This window comes from Lagenorhynchus albirostris, chromosome 2 (assembly GCF_949774975.1).
Source record: "Lagenorhynchus albirostris chromosome 2, mLagAlb1.1, whole genome shotgun sequence".
Lineage (NCBI taxonomy): Eukaryota > Metazoa > Chordata > Mammalia > Artiodactyla > Delphinidae > Lagenorhynchus > Lagenorhynchus albirostris.
In genome coordinates, this window is record NC_083096.1 from 111,995,945 (window position 1) to 112,013,053 (window position 17,109).

A 17,109-nucleotide genomic window follows, 5' to 3' on the forward strand; every position below is an offset into this window, starting at 1 on the left:
AGCGAGACCTGGGGGTTACTTTCGATTGGTCAGAGAGGGGTATCTCTGTGGAGGGGATGTTTAGGCTTAGATAATAGAATCATACTTTAAGGTTTGAGAGAGGTCGAGGAACTATGTCGATAATTTGTTATAAGCTCACTAAAGTTTTTGGTAATTTCCAGCTAAGAGAATATGGTGATCTGTAGTTAATATGTACTGGGGACTGTCAACAAGCTTGATAGCATATGGCAGAGAGAAAAAATCAAAAGTACTAATTCAGAAACTTCTAGTTATTCATATTTGGGGCTCTGGAGCAATTGTGTTAGGAAATGTTTTATAAGAGAGTTGGGGAAAGTGACGTCTTGATTTGATCAGTTGTCAGCATATAAGGTTTTGTGGTTACATGAAGTTTTAAGTAGAAAACCATTTTATTTTCATTAACACTGGAAAATGCTAAAGTGCGCTGTGCTGGTAAGAGTAGTAATAACGAACATAAGTGAATCCTTGAGGCTTTTCCTTTGAGCATTAATTTTGATTTTTCATTGTCGTAGTTGTCAAAGAAAGGTAGATGAAGTAGAATGTGTGCTCCTAAGACAGAATTTGTAGACTAGCATTTAAAAGTCTATTTATTTATTTATTACAGAAAATGTGGAACATAGAAAAAACTGGAAAGAATTTTTAAAAAATGACCCACAATTCTACCATTCTTAATTAACTATTTACACTTTGAGTTTTTTTCCTTATTTTCTTTTTATATCTTTTAAAAATCGTTAAGACATACAAACACAAGCACATTTGTCTGTGTTTATATGTATGTTATATATGTATGTATACATAAATATCTGTATATGTATACATACGTATATATTTATAATTAAAATAATGGAATATGCTTTTCCTCATATCACTACAACTTCATAGTAAACATGGTTTTCAATGGCTGTATAATATGCCATCCCGTGGAATCTTTTTCATCAATTCCCTATATGAACTTTTAATATTCTCATTGTCTATTTCTCCCAAAAGTAGAATTTGAGGCTTGGAGGTAGGGAACTGTGTGGTGGGAGTTCTGGTTAATCATGGTTTTCCTGTGGTTTTCAACTTTGGAAGACAAAACTGCTTCTCATTCCCAGGACGAATTTTGCTAAAATGTGTCGAAGAACATGCCATTTTGGTTTTGATGGGGGAAGGTTGAACTTGAAGATTTTTGAAGTAGAATCATTGAGGTTTTAGGGTATCATCTGATTACAAATTCAACCAAATTTATGAACCAAAATAAATGTTAAGACCCCTTTAAAAGGAAATTAGGATCCATAAACAAGACGAAAAGACAACCCTCAGAATGCGAGAAAATATTTGCAAATGAAGCAACTGACAAAGGATTAATCTCCAAAATTTACAAGCAGCTCATGCAGCTCAATACCGAAAAAACAAACAACCCAACACAAAAATGCGCAGAAGACCTAAGTCGACAATTCTTCAAAGAAGATATACAGATTGCCAACAAACACATGAAAGGATGCTCAACATCACTAATCATTAGAGAAATGCAAATCAAAACTACAATGAGGTGTCATCTCACACCAGTCAGAATGGCCATCATCAAAAAATCTACAAACAATAAATGCTGGAGAGGGTGTGGAGAAAGGGAACACTCTTGCACTGCTGGTGGGAATATAAATTGATACAGCCACTATGGAGAACAGTATGGAGGTTCCTTAGAAAACTAAAAATAGAACTACCATATGACCCAGCAATCCCACTACTGGGCATATACCCTGAGAAAACCATAATTCAAAAAGAGTCATGTACCAAAATGTTCACTGCAGCTCTATTTACAATAGCCAGGACATGGAAGCAACCTAAGTGTCCATCAACAGATGAATGGATAAAGAAGATGGGGCACATATATACAATGGAATATTACTCGGTCATGAAAAGGAACAAAATTGAGTTATTTGTAGTGAGGTGGATGGACCTAGAGTCTGTCATACAGAGTGAAGTAAGTCAGAAAGAGAAAAACAAATACCGTATGCTAACACATATATATGGAATCTAAAAAAAGAAAAAGGTCATGAAGAACCTAGGGGCAGGATGGGAATAAAGATACAGACCTACTAGAGAATAGACTTGAGGACACGGGGAGGGGGAAGGGTAAGCTGGAACAAAGTGAGAGAGTGGCATCGGCATATATACACTACCAAATGTAAAACTGATAGCTAGTGAGAAGCAGCTGCATAGCACAGGAAGATCAGCTCGATGCTTTGTGACCACCTAGAGGGGTGGGATAGGGAGAGTGGCAGGGAGGGAGACACAAGAGGGAAGAGATATGGAGATATATGTATATGTATAGCTGATTCACTTTGTTATAAAGCAGAAACTAACACACCATTTTAAAGCAATTATACTCCAATAAAGATGTCTAAAAAAAAAAGGAAGTTAGGAAAATTTAAAGTTTTTTGGTAGTATGTTAATTCCTACATCTGTCTGACAATTTAATCTTGATTAAACTGATGAGTTAATCAAGAATAATATAATTTTAAAATTAGAAATGTGCTTCTCTTAGCTGTCTAAAACATATAGCAAAATAAAAAGGATTTTTCATTTGTGATAGGACACATAATAATTGCATACATAGGGACTTCCCTGGTGGCGCAGTGGTTAAGAATCCACCTACCAATGCAGGGGACATGGGTTCGAGCCCTGGTCCGGGAAGATCCCACATGCCGCAGAGCAACTAAGCCTGTGTGCCACAGCTACTGAGCCTGTGCTCTAGAGCCGATGAGCCACAATTACTGAGCCTACGTGCTGCAACTACTGAAACCTGCAAACCTAGAGCCCATGCTCCGCAACAAGAGAAGCCACTGCAGTGAGAAGACCACACACCGCAACAAAGAGTAGCCCCCACTCGCTGCAACCAGAGAAAGCCCGTGCACAGCAACGAAGACCCAATGCAGCCAAAAATAAATAAATTTATTAAAAAAAAATTGCACACATGAGAAGACACATAATCATTAAAATTTCTTATGTGGTTTTTGGATTTTTTTGTCTTGAATTTCTGTGTACTTTCAATACTGTTGAAAGCTACATTTTCTCCTTGGATATTAAAATTGAATTTCACTAGATTAGTATCTGCTATTCAACTCTTATATGTGCTGGTGGGATTAGAAATATGATCTGTCTCAAGGGCAGTTCAACAACATGTATCAGAAATCTTTAAATAAATTTATATTCTTTACTCCATCAACTTGAAATCCATGGATTAATCCTAAGGAAATAATTGGCCAAGTGTGTAAAGATTAATGCATAAGAATGTAGCCTTGCTTGTAAAAGTGAAATATTGGAAACAAGCTAAATATGCAACAGTTAGGGATTAGTTAAGTAAAGTGTGGTATGTTCATACTGGAATATTATGAAGCTATTAAAATTATCATGTAGATCTTTAGTTTTAATTTGGGAAAATTATCAAGATGTAGTGTAGATATATTGCCCTGCTGTATCTTTGTTTTGTCCTTATTAAAATTGAATCCCCCTTCCTTCTAATTGAAAGGCACTAGAACCATTTGTCTCTTGAGACCACTCCCATTTTGTTTATTTTAAGCATATAAAATGATATTTTGCCTTTCATTATTTGCAGCAGGGATGCATATATCTAATTCATTAAAAATATCATAATACCAGTAAAATATGAATATATAAAAAGAAGACTGTCTATGATAAATTTCTGTTTTGTACTACTTCAAGCTGATATTTGATCCACTTATCCTGATTCTGGATGTGGTATTGGACTGTAGAATTTATAAGAGCCTTAAGAGCTGGGGATTTCTAGTAAGCGTTTACTGTTAGAGCCACTTCATTCCCACCAGCGGACTGCTCAGTGCCTGGGCCTTCTGGATCTCCAGCTTTCCAGCAAAAAAGTTGTAGCCTTGTTTCTTGAGAGAGAGCCCGTGGTCATTCTCCCCTGAAGCTAGATTTTCCGGCCTTCAACCCCAGTCTCCATTGATTGGACACTTCATGGCTATAGCCAGACTACTGTGAGGCAGAACACCTGGTCTCCCTAATAAGCATAGATGGATGGGCATTGTTTGAGTCCTTGCCCAGCCCCTCCTTGGCCAGAATCCCTCACTTTTGGGCTGCAAGAGATCTTGTCCTGAGATTAGTGTCTTGCCTGTCTGTTTGATACCCCATTTTGGGGTCTACTTTCAGACATGTGTCTGGAGGACTTGCCCCTCCTTGGCAGGAGTGTTCTCACACCCTTGGACTCCAGATCCTAGTCTTACCCATGGAGGCCTGGTCTTCTACTACCATCAGTGTTGAAGAGAGCCCAGGGAAGGAAACTAACTTGAAGTGATTGAGGTGGAAAATCTAATATGCAAACTCACACTGGTACAATTTGGATTAGGAGAATAAGACAGAAGTGAACAAAAAGGTAAGGAAGGAGGATTGAGGCCAAAGTCGCCAGCCCTGCACCACATGCTTAACAAGTGTTGTCATTGTAGTTTGAAACTAAAAGATGGCAAAAGGAGATCAGGATTGGAATCAGAAATGGTAGAAAATTAATCTCTTGGGGAAGCCATTTGGTCATGTGAAGAGTAACTCAACACCTGTTATCTGGGCAAGAATGTGCCTGGCATTGCCAACCTGCCCTTGATTAATGAACAGAACCTATAAGTAAGAAATGAGCTGGAAACCACCAGGAGAAGCCTTAACGTGCTATGCTATAATCGTTACCAGTGCGGGGGGGATTGTTGCAAGGCTCAGAATATTTGACCTATTCCTGCCTCCATGACCATTCATTCATTCAGCCAACCAGCCAGCCAGCCATTCAGCAAATACCTGTCTTGAGGCAGCCAGGGCAGATGGGTCCCGGGGTTATCATGGTGAACAAAATAGACACAGACCCTCCCTCACTGCGTTTGCACCTAACCTGGGAAACAGACAATGATGACTGATATGAGATAAATGCTGTGATAGGTGGTCGGGGGCCAGGGTCCTGGAGCAAAGGACATTTACACTGAGATCTGAAGGATGAACAGGGGTTGACTAGAACAAGGGGCTTAGCAATGGCACTTGGTGATTTAGTGATTGACTTTTCCAAAGAGTGATATTTGTTTCTTCTTTAAATTTCTTTCTAGGATGTTCAGTTCTTCTCCACAATGAATGAGTGCTACTATGATAAGCAGATGGACTTTTTTTATAATAGGAGCAACACTGACACTGCCGATGAGTGGACAGGAACGAAGCTTGTAATTGTTTTGTGTGTTGGAACATTTTTCTGCCTGTTTATCTTTTTTTCTAATTCTCTGGTCATCGCAGCAGTAATCAAAAACAGGAAGTTTCATTTCCCCTTCTACTACCTGTTGGCTAACCTAGCCGCTGCAGATTTCTTTGCTGGAATTGCCTATGTATACCTGATGTTTAACACTGGCCCAGTTTCAAAAACTCTGACTGTCAACCGCTGGTTTCTCCGCCAGGGGCTTCTGGACACTAGCTTAACAGCCTCCCTGACCAATTTGTTGGTTATTGCCGTGGAGAGGCACATGTCAATCATGAGGATGCGAGTCCACAGCAACCTGACCAAAAAGAGAGTGACGCTGCTCATCTTGTTCGTCTGGGCCATTGCCATCTTTATGGGGGCTGTCCCCACACTGGGCTGGAATTGCCTCTGTGACATCTCTGCCTGCTCTTCCCTGGCCCCCATTTATAGCAGGAGTTACCTCATTTTCTGGAGTGTGTCCAACCTCATGGCCTTCTTCATTATGGTCGTGGTGTACCTGCGGATCTACATGTACGTAAAGAGGAAAACCAACGTCTTATCTCCGCACACAAGTGGGTCCATCAGCCACCGGAGGACACCCATGAAGCTAATGAAGACGGTGATGACTGTCTTAGGTAAGAGGAACGAAGTCAGCCATTATTCCCCTTCATGCAGCAAATATTTGTTGAGCACCTGCTGTAGACAAGGAACTTACTAGGTAGTAGGAATGCAGCAGTGAACATGAACAGACCTAAACCCTCACCTGTCTGGAGCTTATACTCTAATAGGGGAAGACAATATAAGTATTCTAATGGGGACATGCAAAATAATTTTATAGTATATTTTATTATAAAATTTGTAAAATAAGATGTTGAGTGGTCTAATGGGGAAAAATAAAGCAGGGAAGAGAGATAAAGAGTGCACTAAGCTGTTATAGTTTGCAATTTTAAAAAGTGTTGTGAGGGACAGCTTCACCTAGAAGGTGACGTTTTAGCCAAGATGGGAAAGTGATGAGGGAGTGAACCATGTGCGTGTGGGGGGAAGGGTGTTCCAGGCAGGAGATTCAGTGAGCGTAGGAGGCTGAACAGCAAGGGGGCCAGTGTGGCTGGAGTGGAGTGGAGGGAGGGTGGGAGGTGATGAGGTCAGAGAGTTGAGGTGGTATAGGTGGGGTGACTCAGATTCAGTCAGGCTGCACAGTTAATCACAAAGCCTTTGCTTTTCTGAGGGAGAGGAGGAGAAGCCATTGGAAGGTTTTGAACGAGGGAGTGACGTGATCTGACTTGAATTTTTTTTTTAACATCTTTACTGGAGTATAATTGCTTTACAATGGTGTGTTAGTTTCTGCTTTATAACAAAGTGAATCAGCTATACGTATACATATATCCCCATATCTCTCCCCTCTTGCGTCTCCCTCCCTCCCACCCTCCTTATCCCACCCCTCTAGGTGGTCACAAAGCACCGAGCTGACCTTGTGCTATGCGGCTGCTTCCCATGACTTGAATTTTAATGGCATCTCTCTGGCTGCTGTTTTGAGGAAGTACTGTAGTGGGGCAAGGGTAAAAACAGAGAACTGCTTAAGAGGGTATTTCAGTACTCAAGAGAGATGGAAATGACTAGGACCAGAGGGCAGTCTAGAGGTGATGCAACAAGGTTGCATTCTGAATTTTTTTTTTTTTTTTTTTTTTTTTTTTGCGGTACGCGGGCCCCGTTGCAGAGCACAGGCTCCGGATGCGCAGGCTCAGCAGCCATGGCTCACGGGCCCAGGCGCTCCGCGGCATGTGGGATCTTCCCGGACCGGGGCACCAACCCGCGTCCCCTGCATCGGCAGGCGGACTCTCAACCACTGCGCCACCAGGGAAGCCCCTGAAATTTTTTTACATGGTAGAGTCAATAGGATTTGCTGAGCAGTAAGGTATGAAGAAAGGCGGGAGGAGGAGGGGAGGGTGGAGCACGTCATTTGTGGAGATGCGGAAGACAGAAGAGGAGATTAGGAGGGAAGGTTGGGAGTCTGGCTTTGGACTAGCTAAGTTTAGGATTTTATTAGACAGTGAATTGAATTTCTCCTATTGAATTGATCCTATTGAATCAAGAGTTGAGGATTTAGGTCTGGGCTGGAGATCTCTATTTGAGAGTCGTTTGGGGAAAAAAATGGTATTTTAAACCACAAGACTGGATGAGCCCACCATGGAGGTGAGTGTGGATGGAAGAGAGAAGAGGACCGAGGAACAAGTCCTGGGGTACTCCAACGTAGGGAGGGTGGGAAGGCAGGAAGCAATGTCATGAGAGCCCAGGAAAAGGAGAAGCCTGAAAACCCAGGAGAATACGGTGGCCTGGAAGCTGTGAGAAGGAAAGGGTGTATCAGCAATGTTAATACTCCTGAGAGGTGGAGCCAGATGCAGTCTTAGCAGAGTGGTAGTTGTTTGGTGACCTTGAGAAGATCAAAACTAGTGTAGCCAAGAGCCTGATGAGAAGGAAATGAAGAAACGGAGGGAGGAGAGTCTTTAAGACAGAGTTTAAACAGCTCTGAGGGGTTTTGCTCTCCACTGTGAGCCCTGGACCAAGAAGACACTTTTGGGGCAAAGAATTTTCCCTTCATTTTGTTTTCTCTATGGCAGGTAGCCAGTTGTGCCCCAATTCCAGTCCCGGGTTACAGGTAGAATTTGTGACATGTGGGCAAACAAGAGCTCCTGTGGCTTCACAGGCCTTGTGTTCTACGTTAGAGGGGTCATTTTCTCACCACGTGTGGTGACTGCAGCCATGGGGACCACTACTGAGAGAGAGCCAGGAGTATATTCCTTTTAATTCCCAATGTGAAGGAACTATAAAATGAATTCTTGGGAAACAATTCATAACGGAGGATGCAAGGTATATATGGTGTGGTATGGGAGCCATCGTGATATCTGTAGGTCCTGAAACTGCTAATAAGATTTGGAGGTCAGCAGACACATAGTGTGATAGTTAAAATAATTTCAAACTGAGGATTTATTTTCATTAACAAATATTTATGTAGGGTTTAATATGTGGCAAACATTGTCCTAAGTGTTTTACAGATATTAACTTATTTAATTCCCATGGCAACCCTGTGAGATAGGTGCTACTGTCATCCCCCTACCAGATGAAGAAACTGAGTGGAGAGTTTAAGCAAGTATGCCCAAGGTCATTTGTTGTTAATGGTGGAAGCAAGACTGACCAGTTGGCCTTTGGAGTCCACATGTTTATTACCACACTCTGTAGCTAGTTTTGCTTTATTTGGACATTTTACTGGCCTCCTCTTTGTCCTGTCTTCTGCTTTGACCGCCTCTTTCTCGTTTTAGTGTCTTGACAAGAACATAGACAACAATAAGAAAAAGAGTAATCACATTAATCCATTTTCCCACTCTTGAGCTAGAGCTGTTGATGTGTTTGGTATTTATTGGTAGTGTCAGCAGCTCTGCTGCTTTCCCTGCTTAACTTGCAAGCATAATCATTTGCTTGGCTATGTTTCTTGAGAAACTACCTGCCTAATTAAAGAGAAAACCTTTTTTCCAGCATGTTCTGTATTATATACAGCACGAGATGGCAAAAAAACTTCTGTCATCCTAGGTAGGACTTTTTGTGAGATGGTCATCACGGTCACCAGCTTCAGGGTCATATGTAACTTTGTCTGGAATGTATGGAAGGGCTTAAAACAGCTGTGTGGTTTGGGCGGGTGTGGTGTTGGATAAGGGCAAAACCAGAAGAAACAGTGAAATTGCCGAGTAGGTTAAGAGAAGTCAGGGCATCAAGATGAAACAACGTTGGGGAATTGGTTAACATCAGGAAGACAGTTTGGTGTGGAGGACCTGGGGAAGTTCCTCAGTGGTGAGACAGAGGGATCCGGTGGAAGACAAGAAGTTTGGGGACGGGGGAAATGAAACCGAAGAGCTAGGTGGTATGAGGTTTTTAGGCTTCCAGCTCCTGACTTCTTCAGATAACAGATTTGGGTTTTAGCCCCACCTCTGGCATTTTCTACAGGGGTGATCTGAAGCACATTAGCTCACCTTTTCTTGGTTAAATTTCCTCATCTGAGGTTGAATAGGTAAACTTTAAATTCTTTCCAAGTTATGAAATTCAGTAATCCTACCATGACAGTAAGTAGCCAAAGCCAACACAGAGTTCGTGGATTGAGTGTATCAAAGCACAGAGTCCCCTTCCATGAGAGCATCTTTCGTGGTGCTCCTTAGGAAGGAAGCCCCTTAGTTGCTCTATCTGGTACATGTAAGAATTTGGTTGCCTAATACAGGTGTCTCTCATATGATAGTATATGCATTAGAAAAATCAACAGGACTGGCAGGACCTACCATCACTGTAGTCATTGGTTCTGAGTATATGGAAATTAATAGCTTAATACTTATTTCATTAATGATTACCTGATTTAAATATCTTCATGATAAAATGCTAAACCTTTCTATTTACTCCTTGATATATATTTTGTAGGAAAGGTTAATTTAAGATTAAAGATTCTTATATATGTAACTTCTTTTAAGTCTTAGAAAGTTAATCAATAAATATATATCAACTGTCTGTTAAATAGCAGCTAAGAGGCAAAGGGCTGCATGTATTCAGTGAGCTTAATCTCATTTCAGAGAATGAGAATGGATGGAAGAATGGATAATTAGGGGCTGTAGAGTTTGGGGAAGGCTTCTTAGGGAGCTTGGGGTGTGATCTGGAAGGATGGGTGGGATTTGTATTGGCAGGAGGGAAAGAATTCTATGTAGGAGAAACAGTATAATCAGAAGTGTGATGGCAGAGACATGTAAAGCTTGTGCAGTAACACAAGGAAGGCCCTGTGGACTCAGATGCATGTTGAGGTACAAGGGGAAATAACTCAGCTATGAGCCAGAAAAGTTTAGTTGGCCATGCTCTTTGGAAGGAGAGGGGTAGACCAGATGACCTTTGTGTTTCTTTCTGGCTTTAGGATTTTGGTTGAACACAAAAAGCATACAGAGCCGGATGGGTGGTAGTGATGATGGTGGGGTGGATTTTAAATCTGTGTGTGACTGGAAAGGCATCTAAGCATTGTGTTCCCATTTCAGCAGCCCTGAGGCAGAATGCTGCTCACTTCTGGGTTATAATGTGTGATGGGCCTTTTACGTGAAAGAAGTTGCTTATTTTTTAATTTAATTAATTAATTTATTTATTGGCTGCATTGGGTCTTTGTTGCTGCGTGCAGGCTTTCTCCAGTTGCAGCAAGCTGGGGCCACTTTTCGCTGCGGTGAGCAGGCCTCCCATTGCGGTGGCCTCTCTCGTTGCGGAGCACAGGCTCCAGGAGTGTGGGCCTCAGCAGTTGCAGCACGCGGGCTTAGCAGCTGTGGTTCACGGACTCCAGAGCTCAAGCTCAGCAGCTGTGGTGCACAGGCCCAGCTGCTCCGAGGCATGTGGGATCTTCCCGGACCAGGGCTCGAACCCATGTCCCCTGCATTGGCAGGCAGACTCCCAACCACTGCACCACCAGTTGCTTGTTGAATGTTCTCATCGAAAAGACATTGGAGACATGTGATCCTACTTTCCACAGGGCACCAAGGCCCTGCCTAAGAGAGACTCCTGTATTTTGAAATCTTACTTGTCAGCCAGCCTAATCAGTCACAGCAACCCCAAACACACAAGATACCCCGTGTGGAAACCTCTTATTTATTGTCAAACAACATACGATGTGAACTGTGCACACATGGATGTTTTATTTTCCAGGAAATGGGCTGGGCTTTCTTTTATTCTGCAGTATCTTGAAATGCAAAAGAAAAGAAAGATTCAAAGGATTTGTGAACCATACTTTTGAAATCTTTCATAAACCTTCCTGTCTCTTAGGATGGTGATTTTCAAATTGCAAGTTGTGACCTACTAGCAAGTAGTGAACTCAATTAGGAGATTGTTACTGACACTTTTAAAAAATGACACAAAGTAGAAAAGAAGAGAAAATATCAGAGTGCATTGCATATGGTAGGTATAAGTGTATTTCATAATGTTAGTGTGTGTGTGAGACTGGATTATGGTGTGAGTGTATGTATATCTTACTATGGGTTATAGTGAAGAACATTTGAAAAGCCATGGTCTTAGGGTCCAGGTTACTTTTTTGGCCAATAAGGATAGAGCTTTTCAAAAATATGAGCAACATTACAGTTAAGGGACTTTGAAAAGGTTTGTGGTCATTGAAACAAAGAGCTGGAATTTTTAATTTCTCCCTTCTACTTTTCCACTCCGATCAATGCTGAATCCACCTTGCCTTCTCTCAGGGGAGAGGGGAGGGAGACAAAGTGGTGGTAAGAGAATAAACAGTACCAGGAGTTCTCATGCTAGGAAATGGGTGAAAATTTAGTGCCATATAAGCCTTGCTAGAGTACTACTAACAATCATACATGTCATTTCTGCGACACTATGTCTTTTTCAGTGTTTGAATACATTATTCTCATTTGGTCTCATGGAAATTCTGTATGGTAAGTGGGGAAGATAGCATTATCCTATTTTCTTCCTACTCCCCTAAATGCACCCTCTACTCAGTTATAAGTAATTATTTACAGTTTTTCACTTTGCATTGCTAGGCCTTTGCTTCAGCTGGAATACCTTTCCTGTTTTGCCTGGGAAACTTGCATTCATCTTGTAAGATTCAACTCAAGGGCTTATCTTCTCTGAATCTTGCCTAGATGAATCTGATCCTACCTCCTTTGGGCCACTCTCTCTCTTGTCCGTACCTCAATCGGTGTACTTCATTTGTTTACATGCCTTTATCTTGAACTAGGGTGTACATTCTTTGAAGTTGAGGGTGTACATTCTTTGAAGTTTACATGCCTTTATCTTGAACTAGGGTGTACGTTCCTTGAAGTTGAGGTCTGTACCTTATTTATCTACCTTTGCATATCTAACATGTAGCACGCTGTCTGGAACACACTTGTTGAGGTTGTAACAGAAGGAATAAGTGAGGAAATCAAGGTTTAGAGGAGTGGCTTTTCAAAAGCTGGAAATAAAAGTAGAACCCAGGTGTGCAGCCTGACCTTTGGCAGGCTCTGGCTGTGACATGCCTGTGAGGTAAACAATGGCATGAGAGGAGTGAGTGGGTATCCCATTTCATAGGGTGGGAAACAGAGGTCTCTCTTGGGAAGAGGAAAACAAACGAACATTTGTTGATTACTTACTATGAGGAGGTCTGCATCCTACACTCTTTTAGGATTTTATTTCATTTAACCCTCATAACAACTCTCTGCAGATCTGTTTAATAGATGAGGAAACTCGGATGGACTTAAGCGTCTTCCCCATAGATCCATACTGGAAAAAATAATAATAGTTAATATTCACTGTGTGCAATACATGGTTTCTGAGACACGTTTTATTGCATTTAATCTTCATGACAACCCTATGAGGGAGGTTCTGTTATTATTACCAGGAAACTGAGGCCCAGAGAGGTTCAGTGTCTTGCCCAAGATTAGTAGCAGAGCTGAGATTCAAATCCAAGCAGATTGGCTCCAGGAACCAATTTTTCAAGGTTAATTAGCAGCCTCTTGAAAGTGATAGGGCTAGAACAACATCTACTCACCTAATGATGTTTATAACTTGTATCTCCCTTAATTTCTAGTTAAGTTTATTTCAGTAAAGGTACTTGATCTCTCGATGTTTCCCTTGCTCTTGATTTGTTTTAAAGATTCTGCAACTTGGTGACAGTTATGACAACATCTCCCAGGGAATGACAGCTCCACATTCTTCAAACTTTATGTTCATTAAAGTATATGGCAAGAGTAGGGGCTTTGGAATAGGGAGGGAACCAGATTTAAATCCTGGCTTTGCAGCTTCCAAGTTGCATAACCCTGAGCAATTCACCTGACCTCCCTGTGACTTAGTTTTCCCATCTGTAAAATGGGGATAATATCAGTACCCCTGGCATGGCATGTTTTTACGGAAACAATGAGACAATGCACATAAAATACCTAGTGTAGTGCTTGACACATAGAAGGTACTAAACAATTTACATAGTAAGTACTAAGAAGAGTTAGGTAATCTGAAGAGCCTTGCCCTGTATTCAAGCAGAGTGCGCTTGTTCCCCAGTAATGTCGCAGGTACTGTGGAGAGGGGAACTAGGGACCTACTGTTGGCACCATCATAACGGCAGGTTTTGTATTGTGGACGAGTAGCCAGGAGGAAGCTAACTGGATGTGCTTTGCAAAGGCTATCCGACAGCAGACAAATGGCACAAGTTCAGTTCCTGGAGACCCAGGCCAATCTGAAAACACGGTCACCACAGATCTGAAAAGCTCTGTGCTTGCATTGCTAGTCCCTATAAACCATCTTCTACCACCACCCCCCACCCCACGGCCCCCAGTGCCGGTGAAATTCTGTTAATGATTCCTATCTCTGCCAAATGATCTTTGCATTAATAATTCATTTTGCTTTTGCAACATTTATGAATAAAACATGATAAGTGAGACCCTGACCATCAAGTGTTAGCTTAATAAGAATCCTGTAATATAGCACCAACATCTTGTGTGTGGATCTATAAAACATTCCTCATGAGAAACTGTCCCCATCTTGCTAATGAATCCTACCAGGATTCCCAGTTAACCAAATACTATTACCACCTTTACTAGGATTGGGAAATTTGCCCTTTGTCTGAAAAGAATTGGGAACACACACACGCACGCACACACACAGAAACCAGGAGTGAAGAGAAACTAACTGTGGTCCCCAGGAATTCTGAAACGTTTGTTTTTAGCTTCTGTGACCTTGTAGTGGCTTCTACATCACAGAAGCCTGCTTTCAATGTTTGCTGCCTTGCATGCCTTTGTAATCAAATATCTGTTAAAAAAAAAAAAAGTTAAAGCTTTGCTTTAAGAAACTCTGAGTGAAACGATCAGATTTTTGGCACTCAAGAGTTCGCTTGTTGCTGTGCAGTCATATCAGAATGACTAATTCTTTTCAGAGTCAAGCCACCCAGGCACCACTACTCAGTACGTTTTGTCCAGGGGTGTTTGTACTTTTGTCTTGAAAACAGCTAATCAAAGGAGCACCTTCGTGGCACACGCTTTTCCTCTGGACTTCATGTCCTTGCAGCAGGGGCCTTCGGGAGAGGGACCTTTGCTTCCAGGCAAGCTGGGAATGAATGAGGGCAAAAATGTAATCGCTCCCCAGGTGCTGCCCCCAACAACACAGTGTGACAGACCGCTCCATTCTGAGGGGGAACGTGGTGATTGAGAAAACCTCAACGTCTGATGTTAGAGGGAAGATAGCTTCAAATTTAAAAAAATCTATCACTGTATGCCTCTCCATCCCACCTTTTCAAATTGTCTGCACTTCTTGATATCTTTTCTTAACCCCACATTTTTAGGAGTCTGTTCCTCCCCTTCTGCCTCTGCTGTATGTAGCCCTTTGTTATCTCGAGTCTGGCTTTTGGTTCTTTTATTTTTTTCCTGCTTTACTGTTTCAGATGCCTTCCTTTGCAGTCAGTTCAAAAGTCATTTTACCAGATCTTTGTCGTTGTTTCCAGTGTAATCACTGCTCTGCCTTCTCTGCTTCTGTTTCCTCCATATACCCCTTCAGTTCTGTTCTTCTAAATCCATTCAGCTTCTTTTATTTCCCTATCACACTCCCTCCTTCAGAACTGTTTTTTTCTGGTTTTTCATCTTTTCAGCAACCTGAAACCTTCCTCTTCAGCCGGAACAATTATTGAATATTTCCTGAGTACAAGGTACAGGAACACTTCTCAAGTTCTACCTCTTTGTTTGTTTTCCCCCAACTTTATTGAGGAATAATTGTCAAATATAATTGTATATTTTTAAAGTACACAACATGATGATTTGATAGACATACACATTGAGGAATGATTACCAAGATCAAGATAATTAACACATTTCATCTGTCACATAGTTAACTCTGTTCCTTTTTTGTGGTGAGAATGCTTAAGAGACACTCTCAGAAACTTTCAAGTATACAGTACTGTATTATTAACTACAGTCATCATGCTATACATTAGATCCTCAGAACTTACACTTCTTCTAACTGAAAATTTGTACCTTTGACCTACATCTCTCATTCCTCCTCCCCCTGTCTCTGGTACCCACCATTCTGTTTCATTTCTGTGAACTCAGCCTTTTTTTTTTTTTTTTTAAAGATTCCACATATATGTGGTGTGTATAGCATTTGTCTTTCTCTGTCTGACTTATTTCACTTAACAGAGAAGTTTCATTACCCAACTACATCCAACTCTCCTGCACCCAGCCTCCTGGAAGGGTTAGAGTTCCAGAACTCAGTCAGGCCCTCTCTCAGGGCCTTGACTTCTGCCAAAGGAGAGTGTAGTTGTTACCTGTCACATCACTTGACTAACTTAACACCTGGAACAGCATGGTGTATGTTGATCCATGGTAGACTTTTTACCAAATCCGTGTTAACATTGTTTGTACTTTTAAAATTTCCACTGGAGACTGCATTCATTGTGTAGCTAAAGTAAACATTTTGGGGAGGAATTAGGAGTAAAGGGTGTTTGCTGGAATCATAGCCTGTCACAGACCTAGGGGTCAACATGGAAGCTGGGATAAAGGGTGGGCAAACCAGGCAGTATTGGCAGGGGTACACCAGGTGGGCAGCCCTTCCCCCTGCTGTAGTCCAGGTACCTACTCTTTCTCCCTCCTCACCAGACTGGTATCATAGCTCTGCAGAGTGTGAGAAGGAAAGATCCCATTACCTAGAAAATCAATATCTGTTGAGAGATTTACCCAAGTTCATCTTGTAAATCATTGCTAGTGTTGGGGCCAGAGCTCCGGATTTCCTAGTTTCTGCTTCTTCTTGTGGGTCTCTCTTCTTGCTTTGGTGAAAGACACCTGTGCTTGGGTGCCTGAGTGGCAGTGATAAACAATAAGTTGTTTATTTCCATCAAGTCAGAGAGTTTACAGTGGGCCTATTTTATCCTTTACATTTTCTTAACAAGAAGGGATTTCTGCATTTATTGAGTACCTACTTGATTTTAGGCAGTATACTAACTATAAGACATGACCTCTGTCCTGAAGGCTACGAATCTGTGCTGCTCTGAAGTTTTATGGTTGTCAGGAGATAGCCATGGTTTGAGTCAATGGTTGGGTTACGTATGAGATAAATTACACAACGGCAGATCTGCTCTGTGTGGCTTTTGGGGCAAATGACTTACAGGGAAACCTATTTATAGGCTTATCTGAGGAATGAAGAAGCTTACCAAAAAAAAGATAAAAAGAAATATAGAAAAAAAGAAATATAGATAAAAAGAAACAAAGAAATATATACAAGAGCCAAGTGAAGGGTCCAGGCAAATAGTGCTGTGGGTTTGGATGGTCTTTGGAGGCCTGCTTGAAGAGAGGGGATATGAGTGGATCTCAGTGTGACAAGTGGAGAGGAGAGGGTAAGGCCTTACCGATAGGGGGAAAGATAGGGTAGGAGACAGGCATACATACACCTAGGGAGACCATGCCAGGGCCGGGACAGGGAGGAGGGGTGGGGACAGGGCGGAGGCAGGTTTCTGGAATAAGGACTTTGCATGGTTTGAGAAGTGACTGGACCAGAGATTGGAAGGCCTTGAATCCTGAGATTGTGTGGACTTTATTGTCAAGTGTCTACAGAGACTGAGTAGAACACCTTGGTGTGTGGATTGGGCCTAGGGTAGGAATAAGGCACTAGGGAGGGGTGGCACCTGTGGCTAACGGGACAGTTCAACTTTTGTTAAAAGCCCTGCAGGCGAAGTTAAATAGGTCTGTGGCCAGTCATAAGCCCATAGCTAAGTTGCCTCATCTGGCAGCGGAGAACCCCTGTAGGATCTTGGGGTATTGGTGGGTTGAGAAGAAGGTGGGAGTTGCGAGGTGGGCTGGAGAGGGAGAGATCACTTAGGGGACTGCTGGGATTGGCCCAGGGCT

The 17,109-nt window shown here is 41.9% G+C and overlaps 1 protein-coding gene across 4 annotated transcripts in view; it reads left to right on the forward strand.

Annotated features, from left to right (window-relative positions):
• LPAR3 (lysophosphatidic acid receptor 3) overlaps window positions 1-17,109 on the forward strand; it is a 72,865-nt gene that overhangs the window by 19,403 nt on the left and 36,353 nt on the right. For all 4 annotated transcript variants that reach the window (XM_060139641.1, XM_060139643.1, XM_060139642.1 and 1 more), the window contains one exon: window positions 5,115-5,871. In XM_060139641.1, the coding sequence (XP_059995624.1) occupies window positions 5,115-5,871 (757 nt within the window). The remainder of the gene's footprint in view (window positions 1-5,114; window positions 5,872-17,109) is intronic.